Consider the following 20,145-nt stretch of genomic DNA (forward strand, 5'->3'; position numbering starts at 1 on the left):
CCCCCTATCACTCCTGTCTCTCTCTATCTCTCTCCTGTCACGCACTGCCTCACTCTCCCCTGTCTCTCTCCTGTCTCACTCTCTCCTGTCTCTCTCCCCCGTCTTTCTCTCCTGTCACTCGCGTCTCTTGCCGCTGTCTCTCCCCTGTGTCACTGTCCTGTCTCACTCCCCTGTCTCACCCCCCCCGTCCCCCCGTCCCCCCGGTCCCTCAGAGACGGGCCGTCCTCGGAGCGGCTGCTGTCCCTGCAGCAGGTCTTCCAGGAGCGGCTGCTGGAGCTGACGTGCCGCTTCGCCCCGGAGCAGCTGCTGGTCTTCCTGCGCAGCGCCCGGCACTACCGGCTGGAGCAGGCCGTCGACGTACGCTCTCCGTCCAGTAATCACACTCTGCGCTCTGTCTGAGGAGTGAGCCTCTCTAACACCCCGGTCCGCAGGTGACGCGGAGGTACGGCTGTAACCAGGCCACGGCCTTCCTGCTGGAGCAGAAGGGGGACGTCCAGGGAGCCTTCTCCGTCCTGCTGCAGGTCCGTCACTCCTCCAGCTCCCAAACCTCAACAACAGCCGCCGCCTCAACGCGCCGCTCTCCTCTCTGCAGACGCTCCGGGACAAGCTGCAGCTGCTGACGGCCGAGGGGGGAGGAGGAGGCGGCGAGGAGGAGGACCAGCAAGAGGAGGAGGAGGAGGACGGGGGATCGGCGCTGACTCACGTCAAAGAGTCCCTCAGTGGCATCCTCAGCTTTTCTCACCGGAACTGTCAGAACCTCAACCAGCAGCAGAGAGAGGTCTCTGCAGTGTCCCCCCGTCCCCGTCCCCGTCCCCTGCCGTCGTCTCTGTCATCTTCCTGATGCCAACGGTCATGTGTCCCCCCTCCCAGGCTCTGTGGTTCCCCCTGCTGGACTCCATGATGGCGTCTCAGAAACAGGTGACGGCTGTGGACAGACGTGAAGGTGAGCTGCAGAATGAGCGTCACGTTTACACTTCAGAGACTCTGGATTCAGGCTCCAGGCAGACTCTGTGATCCACATCCTGACCAGGCAGATGAGTGCTGCCCCCTGCTGGCTGGGGCTGGTTAATGCAGGGGAGCTGCTGAAGCTGTGCTCTGATGATGATGATGATGATGTGTGTCTCAGCACTGAAGGAGCTGACGATGAAGGTCCTGAACTGCATGAGCAGCTTCATCTCTCTGCCCGCCATCATCCAGCAGATCCTGCAGGTGTGTGAGGAGCAGACTTCCCTCTGCTGCAGGACGGCTGCTAAGCGCTCACCTGTGTGTGTGTGTGTGTGTGTGTGTGTTTGTGTTTGTGTGTGTGTGTCAGGATCCGGTCTACGGTAAAGGAAAGTTGGCAGAGATCCAGGGACTCATCCTGGGGATGCTGGACACTTTCAACTATGAGCAGGTCAGTGTGTGTGTGTGTGTGTGTGTGTGTGTGTGTGTGTGTGTGTGTGTGTGTGTGTGTGTGTGTGTGTGTGTGTGTGTGTGTGTGTGTGTGTGTGTGTGTGTGTGTGTGTGTGTGTTCCCGTGGCCCCGCCCCCGCCCGTACTGCGGAGCTTGATGGTGAACGCCGTGGTTCTCCTCGTGTTCTCGCAGCTCAGAACTTTGCGGTTCTTTCAGACTTTACTGGAAACCACCACCAGCCTGTTGAACCACGACCTCCACTGGTCCCTGGCTCACCTGCGAGCTGCGGTCACCAGAGGGCTCCACCCCCGACAGGACCACTGCAACATCTGTCTGCAGCTGTACCGGAGGAGGCAGGACTCCGCCGAGGAGATCATCGTCTTCAGGTAGCAGAGGAGCTGTACTGTCGATGTTTCAGCACCGCGGACAGCGCCGGCTCACCCTGCGTCTCTGTCCCCCGTGTCCGTCCAGCTGTGGACACCTGTACCACCTGCAGTGTCTGCAGCAGAAGCGAGGAGACGGCGCCGCCGTGCCGGAGCCCAAGCGCAGGTGGAGGTGCTACAAGTGCTGCTCCAGTCAGGGAGGGCGGAGCTCGGCCGCCTGCGAGGCGGGGCGGGGCCGCAGCGCCTCTCTGGCCCAGGTGGGTCCGGGTGGGGGGACGGACCGGGGGGGCGGACCAGCGCTCTGACCGGGACCGTCTCTGCTCCTCTGTCCTCAGACTCACGTCTCGTCGCAGCATCTGGAGTCTGGATCCGCGGCGCTCAGGAAGAAGGTGAAGCTCCGTCAGGCTCCAGGGCGGAGTCACTGACCGACCCTACTGCTGCTCTCACAGCCGGGGGGGGGGTGTGTGTGTGTGTGCAGGTGTGTGTGGAGGCCTCGCTGGACCCTCAGCAGGAGCAGTCCTGGGATCAGATCCGCTCTTTATACCGAGGACCGTCCCGGGTACGATGACCTCTGACCTCAGTCAGTTTGTGTCCCAGAGTGTCCTGAAGCCTGACCCCCCTGACCCCCCTGACCCCCCTGTCCTCCTGCAGCTGTCCGTCCTGTCCGAGCTGAGCCACGGCGCCGACCGGTCCTCCCTCCTCGGCCCGGCTCAGGCCGGAGCCGAACACTTCCAGCTGAAGCTCTCCCCTCCTCCGCTGCTGGAGGAGTGAGACCTCCGCCCCGACCTCCGCCCCGACCTCCGCCCCGACCTCCGCCCTGACCTCCGCCCCGACCTCCGCCCCGACCTCCGCCCTGACTCCGCCCACCACTACATCCCACACTCACTCAGTTCCTCACCTGCTTCATCTTAATCCTGTGATTCCGCTTCAGCTTTCACATCCTGGTATCGTCACCGAGTCAGAACTGCTATCACAGATCAAGACCCAGTGTCACTGAAGTCTGTTTCCCATTCGACTGAAATGTGTCAGTGAAGGTCGATGTACAGCACATATCCCAATGGGAAACCAACTTCAGCATTAAAACAAAAACAACTGAATCAATGTGAGATGAGATGAAACTCCTCTTCAAAATAAAGGTTCTCATTTTATCATTTGGCCTTTAACTGGTGCTGAAAGCTTTCAGGACTTGTTGGTTTTCACGCTAAATGAAGCCACAGCAGCGTTTCTCCTCTTGTTCTGGAAACACGAGTGAAAGTGGTGACAGCTGAGGCCAGCTGTCCCTCCAGATGTGCCCAGTGACCTCCTGACCCCGGGTGTGTCAGCAGACGGCCGGGCGGAGCGGCTGACAGGAAGGTGGAGGCCGGACCAGGCGACTGCAGGAAGCTGCTCAAGCGTTTTATTGACCAGAGACACGGAGGACAGAGCTATATACAGAGAGAGACGTCCCAACGTCCCCGTCCAGGAGACCCGCTTAAAAAAGAAACAAACAAACACCTTCCTTTAAAAAAAGAGAGAGAGCGAGAACCCTGCGGCTCCCAGGCTCCAGGGTCAGAGTTCAAAGGTCCAGGTCACACTCCGGTATAGAGCGACAGGAAGTAGATGTACAGCAGGAAGATGGGGTAAATGAGCAGCGGCTTCTTGGTCTTGAACTCGTCTCCGACCAGCAGCGAGGCGGCGCTGTACGCCGCCCAGAACACCCCCGACAGCTGCGGGAGGAAGCACACGGCGTGAGTTTGCATGTTCTCCCTGCGCGGGGCGGCCGTCGGCGGCGTTCTCACTCACTTTGGCCAGCGTGGAAACCACCTCGAAGCCCCGGATCACCAGCAGCAGGGGGGCGATGACGATCAGAGGGAGGAGGGAGTATCCGATCACCCCCAGAACCTGTCCGTAAGAAACCTGCTCAAAGAGAGACACCGAGGAACCGTGAGGAACCCATCTGTCACATGTTCCAGAACCCACAGAGACTCACTCACCTCTCCACCCAGAACCCGGGCGAGCAGGAAGATGGTTAAAGAACCAAAGATCCAGATGGTGATGATCCACGACACCACCTGAGGAGAACCACAGCTTAGAGGAAGAACACGGCGAACCTGGATACTTTCCTCCACCCTGATTTGATCTGAGCGAACGTTCAACACAATGGAAAAGAATTCCTTCGTCTCTACGTTCACAAACAGAAACAAACGAAGAGATGAAAGAGACGTGGAGAGCCGGCTCACCCTGAACTGTCCGTAGATGGAGATCATGGAGAAGAGCAGCACCACGGCCAGCGGGCCCCAGAAGTCCGGGTTGTCCCGCACCACCTGCCGGTTGAAGCCCAGCGACGGCATCGGCATCAGGACGCAGCGGATCTTGTAGTAGATGTCCTTCAGGTCGATGTCCAGCTCCTCCCTGCTCACACACCAGGCTCGTTAACATCTGAAGACACACTCACGGGAGGACATCACGTCCCGTGTGGACGGGACCGGCGGGGACGTACAGCAGCGGCTTGCTGTCCTCGCTGTCCTCCTCCTCCACCTCCAGCAGCCAGCCGTAGCCGCGCTGCCTCAGGAAGGCGGTGGCGTACGGGTCTCTGCCGCCGTCGCCGCCGCCGCCGCCGCTCATGTTCAGCTTGACGTCCGGAGCGCTGATGGAGCCGCTCAGCTCTGTGGACACAGCAGCGGGACACCTGAGCATCACAGCCGGACGGCAAACAGCTGTTAGAAGAGGATGGATAGCAGCGGTTTGTACAGCGTTCACACTGGTCCGCAGCAACAGCAGGACCTGGATCAGGTCAGGAATGAAGTCTGGGTTCAAGTTTCAGGCCCAGTTCGGCTCCAGATCTGAAGCTGCAATGAAAATCACTGTGTGCTGTGAACACTGGGAGCTGGAGGCTGTCACCACGACTACACCACAAATACACCATGATTACACTACGACTACACCACAACTACATGACAACATCATGACTACACTATGACTACAACACAACCACAACATGACTACACCACGACTAAATGACAACACCATGATTATACCACAGCTACATAAACACCATGACTACACTACGACTACAACGCAACCACACCACGACTACACCACGACTGAAACATCAGTACAACACGCGTACACCACAACTACAACACGACACCATGACTACAATGTAACTACAGTAGCACTACAGCAGAGTTGTCAGACTGTCCTCATGGCTACAATGTAACTACAGCAGGACTACAGTAGGGCTGTCAGGCTGTCTTCATGACTACAATGTAACTACAGCTGTTGTCATCATGACAGATTCATGACAACAGGAACTAGTTTTTCCAAACCAGCCACGTATCCGCGATAGTTAGCCCAACTAACAGCAGCGTTCCGCTGAAACGACGGGGAGCGCGAGCCTGACTTTCTGCTCAGCTGGACTTCACTGAACCAGGAGAGAAGGATGAGGAGCAGCAGGAGGAGCAGCAGGAGGGGCAGCGGGAGCAGGAGTCAGGAGCGGAGCTGCGGGCCTGCTCGCTCTGCTAGCTCCGCTAGCTTTAGCCTACCTTCAGCCTCTGTCGAGGACACGAAGGTGAAGTCTCCGTTCGTGGGCGGAAACTGCATGTTTGGTTGAGAGTCAGTGGCTCCGGCCTCAGGTCCAGAGAGAGCAGAGGAGCCCGGCGGGTTGAGAGGGCTGTCACTGGTCGCTGATCATCCCTGGACACCCAGCATTTTGTTTCCTTCTCCTGAGCTGGACTCAAACCGGAAGAAAACCGACACGTCACTGAGGCGTTCGAAGACACACCAAGGCTCGGAAATCAGAGGCACTGCTGGGGCTCATCGACACAGCACGTGAGGCGTTCAAGGACACCAGAACGCTCGGAAATCATAAGCACTACCGTGGTCTGACTCCCGCACGGAGCTATGTGATCCCGCCTCCTGCACCTTTCAACCAATAGCACCGTCTTGTTATGTTTACGGAACCAGTAATCCCGCCTCCTGGACGTTTTGACCAATAGCAGCGTCGCCTTATGTACACGTGATCCCGCCTCCTGGACGTTTCGACCAATAGCAGCGTCTCTTCCTCCACCTCCAGGTTTTACCGCTAAAACCAAATTGGCTCCGGTTTTGTTGCTGCGGTGTGTCTGAGTTAGAAAACAAAGAAAAACTAAAATTTCCCATTTGAACAGGTGTTCCTGCTCCAGGATCGGGGTCGGCCCTCTTCATTAGAAGATAAAGACTACATCCAGAGGCAAGTTTCTCTTTATAACGCGTTGTTTTCTGCTCAGATTAACTTCCATCGCTCGCCGCTCCTGCTCGTGAAGAAGTGGGTTTTTATTAACGGAAAGAGGCTCAGAATCTTTTCCTGAACGGTTTAGAAATGTGTGAGTTTGTCTTGAAAAGGACCATAAACTGTTCTGTTGTAGTTACTGTTGTGACGAAACACTGTCAAGATGGCTCAACAGCTCTGAACTTGGACCCAGCGTCCGTGTAGAAAACCTCTAATTTAATGTTCATCTCAGTGTAAACAGACGGACACCAATCTTCACGCGTGATTTAGTAAATCCTGCAAAATAATAAATGTTTGTGGACACATCGGCGTACATATGTTGTCTAAACAACCCTTTCTTACTTCAAAAGTCAGCTTTAAACTGTGGCTGTTGTTGACTAGCATGAGCCACTCTTCTGTTTTCTCTGCTTTGAGTCTCTGTCGTGGACGTGAGATTAAATCTCCGAGTCTGACCAGCCTGGGATGTAAAGTCCAGTGAAACCAGGACGATCTGTTATGGTTAAACCCAGGCTTGCTCACAGCGAGTCAGTGTCTGAGAACCTTGACTCAGATCCAGAGCTGTTCTCATGTGGAACAAGAAAACTACAGTCAAACACTAAGAAAATCCATCTCAAAGAACAATCTGTCAAACACATTAAGTGTTGTCATTAACAAAAATATATTGATGAGATTTTTGCATTATTCACACATATTTAAATAATAATTTTGGAATGCACTGTATCAGTTGATCACAACAAGGCTGAATAAATCACAATGGAACAGAATAGAAATACTTTATTAAGAAATAGAAGGGAAATAAACCTTAAAACCACATTCAGCAGACGTTCGTCTTCTGAGACGCCACTGGAGGGAGCTGGAAGGAAGCGGTGGGCTGGGAGAGAGAAAGAATAGAATAGAACTTAGAATAGAACTTTATTTGTCATTGTAACGAGTACAACGAAATTGCGAAGCCCTTCAGTCAGTGCAAAGAAAATAAATAAGTGACATAAGAATGAAGTAGATAAAAAAGATCCATATAAATATATAGAAATAAATAAAATGCAAATAAAATAACATCAGTGCAGGTGCAGAAAAACTGCCCTCGTTTGAGTGCATTATCCTTCCATTTAGCCTTTGTTCGGGATCCTAACTGCTGTCGGATAGAAACTGTCCCTGAACCGATTTGTTCTTGCAGTCATGGACCTGTACCGCCTGCCTGACGGTAACAGACTCAACATGTGGTGACCGGGGTGAGAGGGGTCCTGGTTATTTTCCTCGCCTTTCGGAGGCAGCGGGAGTGATGCAGTTCCTCCAGTGTGAGGACAGGGCGGCCGGTGATCTTTTGGGCCATGTTGATGGTCCTTTGCAGAGACGTCCTCTGGGCCGCTGTGCAGCTGGTGTACCACACACCTCAGGATGCTCTCGATGGTACTCCTGTAGAAGGACTCCAGCAGTCTCTGGGGAATGTGGTTCTTCCTGAGCACCCTCAGGAAGTGCAGGCTCTGCTGGGCCTTCTTCAGAAGCTGAGAGGTGTTCATAGTCCAGGTCAGGACTTTCTCTAAGTGGACTCCCAGAGAGCGGAAGTCCTCTACCCTCTCCACACAGTCCCCGTTGATGAGCAGGGGTGGGATGTCTGTTTTAGTCCTTCAGCCCTGTGTGCAGACTCCTCCCCCCGGAGATGAGCCCCACTACTGTGGTGTCGTCAGCGAACTGAATGATGGTGTTACTGGGGTGTGCAGAGGTACAGTCCGAGGTGTAGAGGGAGTAAAGAGGGCTCAGCACGCAGCCCTGGGGGGAGCCGGTGCTAAGGCTGACGGTCCCACCCTCACCCTCTGCCTGCGGTCTGACAGGAAGCTGTAGATCCACATACAGATGGAGTTTGGAAGTCCAAGGTCTCCCAGTTTCCCCACCAGCTTGAGAGGAAGGATGGTGTTAAAAGCAGAGCTATGATCCACAAAGAGCATCCGAGCATAAGTTGTGGGACGGTGACGTGTGGAGCGCTGTGGCTACAGCGTCCTCTGTCCATCTGTTAGCCCTGTAGGCAAACTGGTGGGGGTCGAGACCTTCAGGGAGGAATGAGGTGATGTGACCCCATACCAGTTTCTCAAAGCACTTCATCACCACTGGAGTGAGAGCTCCTGGCCGGTAGTCACTGAGGCTGGAGATGTGTTGCTTCTTGGACAGGGGACGATGGTGGAAGACTTCAGGCAGGGTGGGACGATGGACTGGGACAGCGACCGGTTGAACATGTTGGTAAACACATCAGCCAGCTGATCAACACAGTCCTTCAGCACCCGTCCAGGGAGCCCCCCGTAGCGCCTCACATGGTGCTCCACCAGTAAGAGGCTGGCGCTGCTCTGGACTGCAGGGTGAGGTGTAGCTGCTCTGGACCGCAGGGTGAGGTGTAGCTGCTGTGGACCGCAGGGTGAGGTGTAGCTGCTCTGGACCGCAGGGTGAGGTGTAGCTGCTCTGGACCGCAGGGTGAGGTGTAGCTGCTGTGGACCGCAGGGTGAGGTGTAGCTGCTGTGGACCGCAGGGTGAGGTGTAGCTGCTGTGGACCGCAGGGTGAGGTGTAGCTGCTCTGGACCGCAGGGTGAGGTGTAGCTGCTGTGGACCGCAGGGTGAGGTGTAGCTGCTGTGGACCGCAGGGTGAGGTGTAGCTGCTGTGGACCGCAGGGTGAGGTGTAGCTGCTCTGGACCGCAGGGTGAGGTGTAGCTGCTCTGGACTGCAGGGTGAGGTGTAGCTGCTCTGGACCGCAGGGTGAGGTGTAGCTGCTCTGGACCGCAGGGTGAGGTGTAGCTGCTCTGGAGATTCTGTCTCGAAGCGGGTAAAGAAGCTGTTCAGCTCCTCCGCCGGTGAGGCTCCTCCCTCAGCAGCTCCGGTGTTATCCCTGAAGTTTGTGAGGTGCTGGACCCCCGCCACACCCGTCTGCTGTTGTTGCTCTCCAGGTGGTCCTGGATCCTCCTCCTGTAGTCCCTCTTGGCCTTTCTGCGGCCTCTCTTCAGGTTGGCTCTGGCTGCACGGTGCAGGGCGCTGTCTCCAGCCTGAAGGCGGTGTTTCTGTCCTTGAGCAGCTGCTGGACCCTCTGGGTCATCAGGGAGAGAGCACTGTTACCAGACCAGAGACCAGGGTGTCATGTGACTCCACCCAGCAGGAGGCGGCAGGTCGTTTCACGTCTTTTCCCTCTCAGGTTTGGGTTCCCCGGGGCGAGATGGGGATCTCCGGCCTGCTGCAGTTCATCAAAGACGCCGCCGAGCCGGTCAGCGTGAAGAAGTACCGCGGCCAGACGGTGGCGGTGGACACGTACTGCTGGCTGCACAAAGGAGCCTTCTCCTGCGCCGAGAAGCTGGCGAAGGGGGAGCCCACCGACCAGTAGGCCCCGCCCCCACGCTCGCCTTGCTGCCGCGCTGCGGCTGCGCTCTGAACAGTGTCTCCCCCTGCAGGTACGTCTGGTACTGCATGAAGTTTGTGGACATGCTGCTCGGCTTCGGCGTGAAGCCCGTCCTGGTGTTCGACGGACGCAACCTGCCGTCCAAGAAGGAGGTGGAGAAGGCTCGGCGAGAGTGAGTTCAGCAGGACGCCACGTCACACTCCGGCGGGTTGATCTCCTGAATCAACGCTAAAATGCAAAAAACTCTTTTTTAAATACTTTAAGTAGAAACACTGAATTAATCTCAACAAAGAATCTAGACTTTCTTCCAGAAAGAGGAGCTGTTTTCAGAGCATTCCACTGTTCCACCGAGCCGCATGGCTTCTGACTGACGGGACCGAACCAACAGGAAGCACCGCCGCAAGGAACGGGCTGGTCCCCGAGGGAGGACAGGGTCCAGGACAGGGACAGGGACAGGGTCTGTCTGGACAGGGACAGGGTCTGTCTGGACAGGGACAGGGTCCAGGACAGGCTCCAGGACAGGGACAGGGTCCAGGACAGGGACAGGGACAAAACGCACAAACTCATAGCCATCAGCATGTAAACATCAGTGGAATATGTAGGACATGCGGTCCTGTCCTCTTCAGATGGTCTCTTCCTGATTGACCCGGTTGTCCCGCCTGTCCCGGTGTCCTCAGGCGCAGGGAGTTGAACCTGCAGCGAGGACGCCAGCTGCTGCGTGAAGGGAAGCTGTCCGAGGCCAGAGACTGCTTCACCCGCTGCGTCAACGTCACGCCGTCCATGGCTCACCGCGTGATCCAGGTGAGCCCCCACCCCTCCCACCCGCACTGGCCCCCCCGCACTGCCCCGCGTCCCAGGCTCTGACCCCTGACCCCTGTCTGTCCCCGCAGGCTGCCAGGACCCGGGGAGTGGACTGCATAGTGGCTCCGTATGAGGCCGACGCCCAGTTGGCCTTCCTCAGCAAGTCGGGTCTGGCCCAGGCCGTCATCACCGAGGACTCGGACCTGCTGGCCTTCGGCTGCAGGAAGGTACCAGCGGGGCCCGGGGGGGGGGGGGGGGGGGGGGGGCTGGACAGAGCTCCGCCCTGATGCTGGGTGGAGACCGGCTGATGGTGGACGGGTCGTCTCTGACTGACCTGAGCCGGATTCCTGCAGGTGATCCTCAAGATGGACAAGCAGGGCAACGGTCTGGAGGTGGACCGGGACCACCTGGGCCGCTGCCGCTCGCTGGGGAACGTCTTCACGCCGGACAAGTTCCGCTACATGTGCATCCTGGCGGGCTGCGACTACCTGGCCTCGCTGCACGGCATCGGCCTGGGCAAGGCCTGCAAGCTGCTGCGGCTGGCCCAGGACCCCGACATCCTCAAGGTACCCGGAGCCCCGCCGGGCCCCCGCCGGGCCCCCGCCGCCGCCGCGGTCCAGACTGACGCGTGCTCCGCCCCTCAGGTCGTCAGGAAGATGGGCCAGTACCTGAAGATGAGCCTGCAGGTCCCGGACTCCTACGTCCAGGGCTTCGTCAAGGCCAACAACACCTTCCTGTACCAGCTGGTCTTCGACCCGGTCCAGAGGAGGGTGGTGCCCCTCAACCCGTACCCGGAGCACCTGGACCCGTCCTCCCTGGCCTACGCCGGACCGTATCCTCTTGGTTCTCGTGGCGCCGCCTGTGGAACACGCCGTGTCCGGGTCTTGTCCTTGACGGGGCCGAACTCAGGAACCTGGGGGACGAGACGGGTCTGCAGCTGGCCCTGGGGAACCTGGACCTCCACACCCTGGAGCAGATCGACGACTTCAGCCCGGACCGGCCGGGCGCAGGGGTACGGGCCGCCCCGGAGGTCAGGGGTGACGACGGCGCCGGGCCTGAACCTCACCGTGTTCCTCTTCAGTCCTGCAGACCCCGCAGCCAGAGCTGGAACCAGAACCAGGCCCCGGCCCCCCCGGGGGGCAGCATCTGGAGCCGAGGCTGCACCTCCGCCCCCGCCGCCCAAACCACCGCCGCCCCCGCCTCGCCACGCAGGCCGCCGCCCACCAGGGGGCAGCAGAGCGCCGTCAGGCCGCCCTGCAGGGAGCTGCAGGTGAAGAGGCCCAGAGAGGGTGAGCAGAACTCTGCTGGTCCGCAGTGGTGCAGTGGTACACTCTCACCTCACAGCCTGAAGGTCGCAGGTTTGACCCTCGTCTGTTCTTCACGCCCTGCAGACTCCGGTGTTTCAGACCAGGACGTGCTGCAGCTGTACTCCTCCTCCTCCTCCTCCTTCTCCTCCTCCTCTTCCTCCTCCTGCTCCAGTCACAAGCGGTCCAGACCAGACCAGGAAGTGGTCTGGCCCTCCGGGAGCAGCCAGCCTCGACCACGGAACCGCTTCGCCACCGTGTTACAGAGGAGGAACCAGGAGGCCGAGGGGGGCCATGAGGAGACACGCAGCAGGTCAGGATGAGACGAACACACACACACACACACACACACACACACACACCTGGAGAACCAGGGGTCCTCATGTGGGACTAGTGGGTTTTATCCCGTCTCGGCTCGAGGACCCGGCCCTGGCGTCAGCGTTGAGGTTTAGATGATGTGACGAGTGTCTCAGTGCTTCTTCTTCTCCCTCCTCTTGACTGCAGGTTCTTCAGCAGCTCCAGCCCCCCCCCCTGCAGAGTCCCCCTCAGAGGCCCCCCCTCCTGCTCAGCCGACTGAGGACCAGTCCTGCTCCTCCAGCGACGGGCCCGACGCTCCCTCAGTGGAGACGCCGAGCCCCCCTGTGTCCCCATCCTCCCCTCCCCCCCCAGAGTCTCCACCCTCCCCTCCCCCCGGCCCCCCCAGCCAGGGCCTCAGACTCTTCCCCTGGTCCTCCTCGCCCCCCCCCGGCTCCGGCCTGGCCTCTCTGAAGCAGTTTCAGTACAAGAAGGAGAGTTCTTCGCCCGCTGGAGGCTCGTCCCCCCCCCACAGCAGACCGGACGACGCAGACGACCCGCCGGCGTCCCAGGACAGTGCCTACTTCTCTCAGTCGCAGCCTCAGCTGCCCCCCCTGCACCGAGAGGATGGCCCCCCCCACGGCGGCTCCCTCCAGGAAGACGTAGGTCCTCGGGTCTCCTCGGGTCCTCACGTCTCCCGGGTTGGTCTCACGTGTCTCCTCCCTCCCCAGGAGACGGAATCAGAGGCAGAGCTCAGTCCTGCAGGGAGGAAACCCGGCTCGCTCGGGTCCAAGGTGGGTCAGAACCACGGTCCAGATCTTAGATCACACCTCCGCAGGGCCGCGTTCAGAGATCGGTTCTTTTAAAGGTGCCGACCGAGTTCCATCGGTTCTACCGAGTACCGATTCACGTGAAACCAAACGGCACCATGTCTCGGTACCAGAGTGACTGTGACGGAGAGGGAGAGCAGGGAGTTTTCCATGCCGGACCTGAACGCAGCATCGCACACACTGGAGCGCAATGACGTCAGTAGCTAGCGTCTCAACGAAGCAAGCGGGACGAGAACAGGAGGGAAAGTACGGCTCCGCTTTTCAAAATGTGATCCAGATTACGCTGCTGCGGCGGGAGAACTGCTAATCTGGAAGCTCCTGGGTCAGAACCAGATTCATCTCCAGGCCGATCAGCAACCAGCCTCAGGCCTACGTCTACAACTCCTGCATTCATTAGCATGCTAGTGTCTGTTAGCACGCTAGCATCAATTAGCCACTTGTCATCTGCAGCCCGCAATAAATCAACATTTATTACCACATAAACACACAGAAGTGCTGAAAACTGCTCCCGTTGAGTTCTGGTACCAGGTATTGGAACCGTATCTACTGGATCAGAGCCAAAGATGAGTCCAGGTGTCGGCGCTGCACAAGGAGCGTTTGTTGAGGATCGCAGAGCTAAAGATAAACGGCGAGAGAAGAAGACGCTCTGTGTGGTGGCTACTGTAAAGTAAACAGGAGATGAGAGCATAAAGTCATTTCCACGTTCCAGTCTGAAACCCTGAACCCATCAGTTAGCATGGCGCTAATTCACCCTGAACCCATCAGTTAGCATGGCGCTAATTCACCCTGAACCCATCAGTTAGCATGGCGCTAATCCACCCTGAACCCATCAGTTAGCATGGCGCTAATTCACCCTGAACCCATCAGTTAGCATGGTGCTAATTCACCCTGAACCCATCAGTTAGCATGGTGCTAATCCATCCTGAACCCATCAGTTAGCATGGCGCTAATTCACCCTGAACCCATCAGTTAGCATGGCGCTAATCCATCCTGAACCCATCAGTTAGCATGGTGGCTAATTCGCCCTGAACCGCTGTCATTAGCATGGCGCTAATCCACCCTGACCGCGGCACCAGGAGCTGCTAACGGCGTTTTCCAGAACGATGACTCGGCGCCACGCGAGCCGTAAATCTTCATGAGCAGTAGCTCTTGCAGAGCGGCGTTGGCGCCCCCGGCCTCCGCTAACCCCCGTCTCTCTGCAGGTTTCAGGTCTGGCGAAGCCCCGGTCCGGCTGCGGCGGTCCGGCAGAGCGGGTCCAGAGGCGGGTCCAGAAGCTGGGTCCGGCCCGGGCCAGCGGCCTGAGGAAGAGACCGTCGTCCGCCAACAACGAGAACCGGCCCGGGGTCCAGGCCACCATCAGCGGCCTGTGGAGCAGCTTCAGCTTCAGGAGGTACGGCCGCGTCCTCGCTGTCTGGCCTCTGGGACCGGCTGTGGAGGAATGTTGGCCGTCCTTCCCGGTCAGCGTGAGGCGAGAACACGAGACCGGAACGAGCCGGAACCGCATTCTTCTCATAGCTGGGAGATAAGGGAGCGTGTGGTGACCGGGTCTGCTGTGTGGCTCTTTGTTTCAGAGACGTCCAGAAGATGAGTTCCTGTAAGAAGGGAGAGCCGCTGTCTCCCGTCAAGGACAACATGGCGGCGCAGTGAGCACGGCCGTCCAGGCGGCAGCGCTCTTTAGACATACTGTGTATGTGGAGATGGTTTTCTGTCTGTGCTTTTATAAATAAAGGGAATCTTCTGATCCGAGGAGCCGCCGAGTCTTTTCAACACACCAGAGCCGTTTCAGCACTTCCTCCGCCGCCGGCGCTGTGAGCACATGAACACATGAACACATTCCGCAGGTCTGACAGGAGATGCCTGCATGCTAGATGAGGAATGTGGCCTGAAGGCTGCTGCCTTCCTCTGTGTGGGAGGAGGACCAGGGGTTGGTCCAGGACTCTGTTTTGGTCTGGGAGGAGGACCCGGGTTGGTCCAGGACTCTCTGGAGAGACCAGGTTCGGGTTCAGGATTGGTCTGGGGCTCGGAGTCCCACCAGAAGAGCTGGAGGAAGGTGGACGGACTTTGCTCCACATAGTCTCCAAGGCTCCATATGGACTAAGAGGCACCAGGGTGGAGGGAGGATGGACTGCTGCAGTACTGGAGTTCTGCTGTCTGCGCTCTGCAGCGCCCTCTTGTGGCCGGAGGGCGAATGACAGCCTGATGGGAGGGTTTTGATCCCAGCTGGTTTCACAGTGAATCAGAGGTAGACTGCGGCGGATCTGAAGCCTCCTCTACATCGTCTGACCTCTGACCCCAGCATTAGTCCTGAGAGCTGATCTGAGCCTCCGGTCCGGTCCGCCTCTCGCTCCACGCTGGCCCAGGTTTCCACTGAACTGGCTGGAGTGTTTGTGAAACTGGTGATTCTGTGACATTAGTCACTCCACAATGCTGCAGGACGGAATTCCTGAAGCGATCCGGATGCCAGGCATTCCTCACCTGGCTCGCCGACTCACTACACCTGTTTACAGCTGGAGAGGCTCCGCCCACCGGAGCGGATGTGGAGGTGGTCTGCTCCCTGGTTTCTGTTTGGAAACCAGTGCTTTAGTCTGACGGCCTGAATCTGTGACCCCCCCCCCCCCCCCCCCTCCCTCTGTAGGTACTGACATCTCCTGTTTGTTCAGCTGGTGGGGCAGTGGTTAGTCCTCTCAGCTCACAGTGAGGAAGTCCCCGGTTTGAGTCCAGGCCTTTCCCTGTGAGGTTTAACTGATTTCAGAAGCTTGTTAAAGGAATACTCCAAAGATTTTGGACCCACGCCCTATCCCAATCATTTACACAGTGAGATAAGCGCATAAATACCTTTTTTGTGTCCGTTCGTCCAGTGGCTGGTTCCCAGCTGTTAGCATAGTAGTTAGCTTAGCTCAACTGCTAGAGGTGAAGAGGAGACAGAGCCAGACTGACGAAAGTAGACAAAATCCTCCTTCCAGTGGTCCAGGGGACGGCGTATTAGCACGTAAAGTCAATCCGAATGGTTATAAAACATTTTAAAAGACGTGTTGTCTTTTCAATCCCTTGAAATAACGTGTTGATACACACAGATCTGAGCATGCGCAGTGCTCCGCGGAGGGATATACCGGAGCACAGCGGCTGAGTCTATGGCTTCTACTGCTGTGCTCCGGTTGACCTGCTAATACGCCGTCCCCTGGACCTCTGGAAGGAGGATTTTGTCCACTTTCATCAGTCCGGCTCTGTCTCCTCTTCACCTCTCGCAGTTGAGCTAAGCTAACTACGATGCTAACAGCTGGGGCGTGGGTCCAAAATCTTCAGAGTATTCCTTTAACACGGTGAACTGCTGACTGTATAAGTTGTTTATAGGTGTGACATGTGTGTGGGGTCATCTGGCTCTGATGGAGTGGTGACCTTTGACCCAGAGTGAACTAAAAACCTACATAACGCTGTAGCATTGAGTGTAAAATCTGATCAACGTGCAGCACAGTGAGGGGAGCAGGCCGGGTCCCGGTCCGGCAGTGGAAAACGCCGATCGTCAGAATGCTGGAGTGTTTCACAGCTTCTATATTCTACAGCTCCATTTCCACAGTTTGCTCACCACATGGAGAATTTCAGGTGAAACCAAAACCTTGGTGTGTGTGTCACGCCACAGTTTGGCATTTTGGCTCACGGCTCCAGCGCCGTGCGTCCTGAACTCCACCCACGATTGTTCATGTGGAGCTGAGACGAGAGCGAAGAGGCGTGAAAACCAGAGCCTGGATGTTCCCACAGAGGAGCCCTGGAAGGAGGACTGGCAGTGGGGCGCGTGTGTGTGTGTGTGTGTGTGTGTGTGTGTGTGTGTGTGTTTGTGTGTGAGATCTGGATTGTTGAAGGTTTACAGAAGAGACGCTGTTAGGAATCAGCAGCATTGTAAATGCAGCTCAGCAGGATTCTCTGCAGAGATAAACCGTCACGGCTCGTCGCTCACAGCTCAGATACTGTGAATAATGAGAGCCGGCTTTGAAACAGTGAGCAGAGTGTCTGCCGTCCGTCCTCTCAAAGCATGCTGGGAATGCCGCTCCGCCGCATTCCCCTCAGACTGCAGCTGAGACTGTATCAGGCCCGGGCTCCTCTCTGCTCCACGTCAGACTCAGCAGACCGGAGGCCTGGCAGGAGACCACGGCCCCGGGACCTGATCCACTCCCACCCTCAGAATCTGACCAGATGATCAATAATCACATTCATGAATCTCTGTTTCTACTGAATCCTGGATCCTTTTCATGAGAGTGATGCTTTAGTGGACGGATGAATACATGAACAGCTGCTCTTCCTCCCCGGCTCGTCTCTCAGGCTTCTGACTGATGAGTCCCTGAATCCAGACCGATGTCCCAGAGCTGGACCGCTGGACGAGGCCTCTCCACTTCATGCTGATCATACAGGTTTAATATTCAAAGTAGATTAAACGACAGTGAGGAGTCATCAAGGCGGGTCCAGGACCCCCGAGCAGACCCCCAGTGGAGTCTTCTTTCACTCAGCCACACTGGTTTCTCCTGAGATGAATGGATGAAACTGAAGCCACATTCCTGCAGCCGACAATCTGAACCGTCTGTCTTATGTCTGCACCACGGCGGATTAGGCCCCCCGACACACTCCCCACACACACACACTCCACCACCACTGACACTGAGGACTGTGAACTGGGCGGAAGGCCAGCAATGAGGGGAATGCTGCTCACTGCCCCCCCCCCCCCCCGCACACACACACACACACACACACACACACACACACACACACTGAAGGCTGAGTCCGACCACACAGGAGCTACTGCTCTCATCACACAGATCCGATCCGATCCGATCACTGAGGTCTAATCCAGGAAACCCTCTGACTCCGCCCGGCTGTGTCAGATCTTCCTCATCCTGTCAGGTTCAGTTCTCGCCTCCATCAAGGTGTGTGTCAGGCGATCAGACCACATGTGGAGAGTCCACATGGTCTGAAACGGACCAGACCTGATCTGGATCACACCTTTCAGGAGAGCAGAGTTCAGACTGGATCACTGCCTCAACGGCGCTTCAGCTCAGTGTCCTGGCTGTGCTGGACGGGTCCTCGGTCCAGACCTGCCGGGTCTCTGCAGACCTCCAGGCGGAAACCTTCATGTTCTTCTCTGTGGAATGTGGGACGGACAGAGACGTCTCTACAGGAAACCGTGCCGGGCGCCGATGGCGTTGATGAGGGACGTGTTCCCCTGCAGAGCCTCGTGGTCCCATGTGTTCCAGACCCCCTCAGGAAGTGGTCTGGTGAGAGCTCTTTGGTTCCTGTTCACACATGTGATCTGCTCACCTGCCAGGTGGAAGTGTGTGTGTGTGTGTGTGTGTGTGTGTGTGTGTTCTGCACGCCGCTCCACAGGTATTCATTAAGTCACAGGCTCAGACCTGAAGGTGGAGGAAACATGAATGGAGGATGTGTGTTTTCTGCTCGTCTCTCTCTCTCTCCTAAAATCCGCCTTCGGCGAACCAACGTGTCCGGACAGGAACCTCCGGCAGGCCCTCGCTCCTGCCCTGACGGAGCGTCCTGCAGACACCTGGACACACTCTGGACCCGCTGTCTGTCCCCGTCCTGCAAGGCCTGCAGCCAGACCTCCACAGGTCCTGTTTTGGGGACCCAAACCTCGGCCTGATCAGGTTCTCTTGTTTACATGGAGCGATCAGACTGATGTGGATCCATCCCAGAATGCTTTGCAACAGGAAGGTGCAGGCGATCTGTTCTCTGGTGGAGAAACTGGTGGAGAGTGTGATCAGGAGAGGAGAGCAGTTTCTACTGAAACATGGAGACATTTCCTTCAAAAACAGTCCCAGCGGAGACGATGACGATGATGATGATGATGATGATGATGATGATGATGATGATGACGACAGTGTTCTGTGAATGTTTCCCATTCCCTCCGCTGCCCTCGTGTTTCTGAGCTTTCCTCCGGTTTGCTCCAGTTTCCTCTGGTTTTCTCTGGTTTCCTTCAGTTTGCTCTGATTTATTCCAGTTCATTCCGGTTTCATCCGCTTTTCTCTGGTTTCCTCCGGTTTCCTTTGGTTTACCTGATTAATTCCAGTCCATTCCGGTGTCCTCTGGTGTCGTCCGGAGCAGATCTGTGAAGCAGTCGTGGGAGATTCCTCCTCAGACATTAAGGCAGCACTGCTTCTCATCCGTTGACCAAAGTTGAAGCAGATCTTCCTCTCTCAGCCGGTCGGGGGGAAGCACCCGGTAGAGGGACTAAAACATGAAACTGAAGAGTGAGCCAGGGACATTTTCAGTTTGTTCAACTCTTGAAGGTTGTGTCACGTCATTTTAGAGTCGTCTGTTTTGGAAATGTGTCTGTCGTCAGATCTGTGTGGGTCTACACATCTGTCAAGATGCATCTCCACCTGTTGTGTGGAGTCCGGGGGTTTTGCTGTGGCGCTCTGACTCTCAGTGGGTTCCCATCATTCCCTGGAGGTTAATCAAAGTGATCGGATCAGTTTAAAGAGTGAGCTGCAGACTGTTGCTCATCAGCCAGATATGTCTGTAACACCCTGTTTAATCTGAGCCGCTGGCCTCACATTGTGTTAATTGGCTGTTTGGGTTGGGCGGTGACTCAGGCTCCATCACCCCAGAGAGGAATGTTGATGAGATATTATCTTTAAAGAACTGAGAATACCGTCTCAGGCTCTGGAACAGGCAGGTGAAGCTGGAGGTGGAGGACTGAGAGGCGGCAGTTTGAATAATGATGAGGCATGAAGGGTGGAGGAGAGGAGGCTGGGCACCAAACCAAGCTCCAGGTTCACAAAGTGGCTTCTGCACCGGGTCCAGGGGCTCATAAGCAGGCTCATATGAATGAATGAATGAATGAATGAATGAATGGGGAGGAGAGGCAGCTCTGTGAGACTGCCTGCTGCCAGGGAGCCGTGGCCTCATCAGCTCTCTGCTCGTCCTCTCATTATTCTCAGTGAAGTGAAAAGTGAATGAACTTCTGCTTTCCACTGCTCGCTCACTCACTCACTCACTCACTCACTCACTCATACATGAATGTGAAAACTTCATATCCTGCGGAGACCATTTCAGCCTCAGTGTCTTGCTCAAGGACGCGTCAACATGTGGGATTGAACCTGCAACCTTCCAGCTGAGCCGTGGCCTCCATCCGGAGGACTGAACCACCAGGCAGGGAATCCAGGGTGAACTCATGGCTATGATGGGTTAATGATGGGTTAAGGTTGGGTAAACATGCTTAATTGTAATGTGTGTAATTAAATGAAATCAAAGTTTATTTATGAAGCACTTCTCCTCATGAAATCCATACAAAGTGCTATACAGGTTAAAATCAACCCTCTGTATGTGTGATGGCAGAAGAGCAGCTCTTAACAGGGTGATCAAAGGCTGAAATGATGAAGGGAATCACTGATTGGTTACTGCCACACGCACACCCACGCACACACTCCAGACACACTCCAGTCCTGCCGATGGACTCGTCCTGTCTCAGTGGTGAGAGACTTGACGGCTCCGTCGCCGTCAGTCCGTGTTTTCTTTATT

General features: G+C 56.5%; 3 protein-coding genes and 1 long non-coding RNA gene across 5 annotated transcripts in view; 2 read left to right on the forward strand and 2 right to left on the reverse strand.

Moving 5' to 3' along the window:
- vps8 (VPS8 subunit of CORVET complex) overlaps nucleotides 1–2,926 on the forward strand; it is a 19,871-nt gene extending 16,945 nt beyond the window's left edge. For both annotated transcript variants that reach the window (XM_030107080.1, XM_030107081.1), the window contains 11 exons: nucleotides 213–357; nucleotides 432–521; nucleotides 593–778; nucleotides 871–943; nucleotides 1,127–1,209; nucleotides 1,313–1,393; nucleotides 1,609–1,778; nucleotides 1,864–2,032; nucleotides 2,111–2,164; nucleotides 2,254–2,334; nucleotides 2,427–2,926. In XM_030107080.1, coding sequence (XP_029962940.1) covers nucleotides 213–357; nucleotides 432–521; nucleotides 593–778; nucleotides 871–943; nucleotides 1,127–1,209; nucleotides 1,313–1,393; nucleotides 1,609–1,778; nucleotides 1,864–2,032; nucleotides 2,111–2,164; nucleotides 2,254–2,334; nucleotides 2,427–2,546 — 1,252 coding nt within the window. In that variant the 3' untranslated portion in view covers nucleotides 2,547–2,926. The remainder of the gene's footprint in view (nucleotides 1–212; nucleotides 358–431; nucleotides 522–592; nucleotides 779–870; nucleotides 944–1,126; nucleotides 1,210–1,312; nucleotides 1,394–1,608; nucleotides 1,779–1,863; nucleotides 2,033–2,110; nucleotides 2,165–2,253; nucleotides 2,335–2,426) is intronic.
- A 223-nt stretch (nucleotides 2,927–3,149) lies between these two features.
- Nucleotides 3,150–5,510, reverse strand: yipf4 (Yip1 domain family, member 4). Its single transcript, XM_030107132.1, has 6 exons — nucleotides 5,300–5,510; nucleotides 4,255–4,420; nucleotides 3,995–4,166; nucleotides 3,749–3,826; nucleotides 3,558–3,671; nucleotides 3,150–3,481 (listed from the first exon to the last, which is right to left on the reverse strand). Exons 1-6 carry the CDS (start codon nucleotides 5,355–5,357, stop codon nucleotides 3,344–3,346), a joined length of 726 nt encoding a protein of 241 aa, XP_029962992.1. The 5' UTR covers nucleotides 5,358–5,510; the 3' UTR covers nucleotides 3,150–3,343.
- A 160-nt stretch (nucleotides 5,511–5,670) lies between these two features.
- On the forward strand, nucleotides 5,671–14,365 carry exo1 (exonuclease 1). Its single transcript, XM_030107092.1, is given in 15 exon segments — nucleotides 5,671–5,985; nucleotides 9,195–9,376; nucleotides 9,448–9,567; nucleotides 10,073–10,196; nucleotides 10,286–10,423; nucleotides 10,550–10,762; nucleotides 10,841–11,028; nucleotides 11,106–11,208; nucleotides 11,278–11,485; nucleotides 11,588–11,813; nucleotides 12,005–12,049; nucleotides 12,051–12,456; nucleotides 12,526–12,588; nucleotides 13,827–14,014; nucleotides 14,196–14,365. Coding segments are annotated over 14 exon segments (2,259 nt in total). The 5' UTR covers nucleotides 5,671–5,985; nucleotides 9,195–9,215; the 3' UTR covers nucleotides 14,272–14,365.
- LOC115399646 (uncharacterized) lies at nucleotides 6,784–11,820 on the reverse strand. The gene is made up of 2 exons (XR_003932704.1): nucleotides 11,534–11,820; nucleotides 6,784–6,895 (listed from the first exon to the last, which is right to left on the reverse strand). It is a non-coding gene; the product is annotated as an uncharacterized LOC115399646 (long non-coding RNA).
- Nucleotides 14,366–20,145: the final 5,780 nt, after the last annotated feature.

Source organism: Salarias fasciatus, chromosome 13 (genome assembly GCF_902148845.1).
Source record: "Salarias fasciatus chromosome 13, fSalaFa1.1, whole genome shotgun sequence".
In the NCBI taxonomy this organism is placed as follows: Eukaryota; Metazoa; Chordata; class Actinopteri; order Blenniiformes; family Blenniidae; genus Salarias; species Salarias fasciatus.

Excerpts from the sequence above, each read along its gene's own strand:
- yipf4 (XM_030107132.1), bottom strand. The coding sequence starts at position 5,357 with ATGCAGTTTCCGCCCACGAACGGAGACTTCACCTTCGTGTCCTCGACA. Across the intron at positions 4,421-5,299 it reads GTCCTCGACAGAGGCTGAAG|AGCTGAGCGGCTCCATCAGC; the intron begins GTAGGCTAAAGC and ends CTGTGTCCACAG. Across the intron at positions 3,827-3,994 it reads CCATCTACGGACAGTTCAGG|GTGGTGTCGTGGATCATCAC; the intron begins GTGAGCCGGCTC and ends GGTTCTCCTCAG.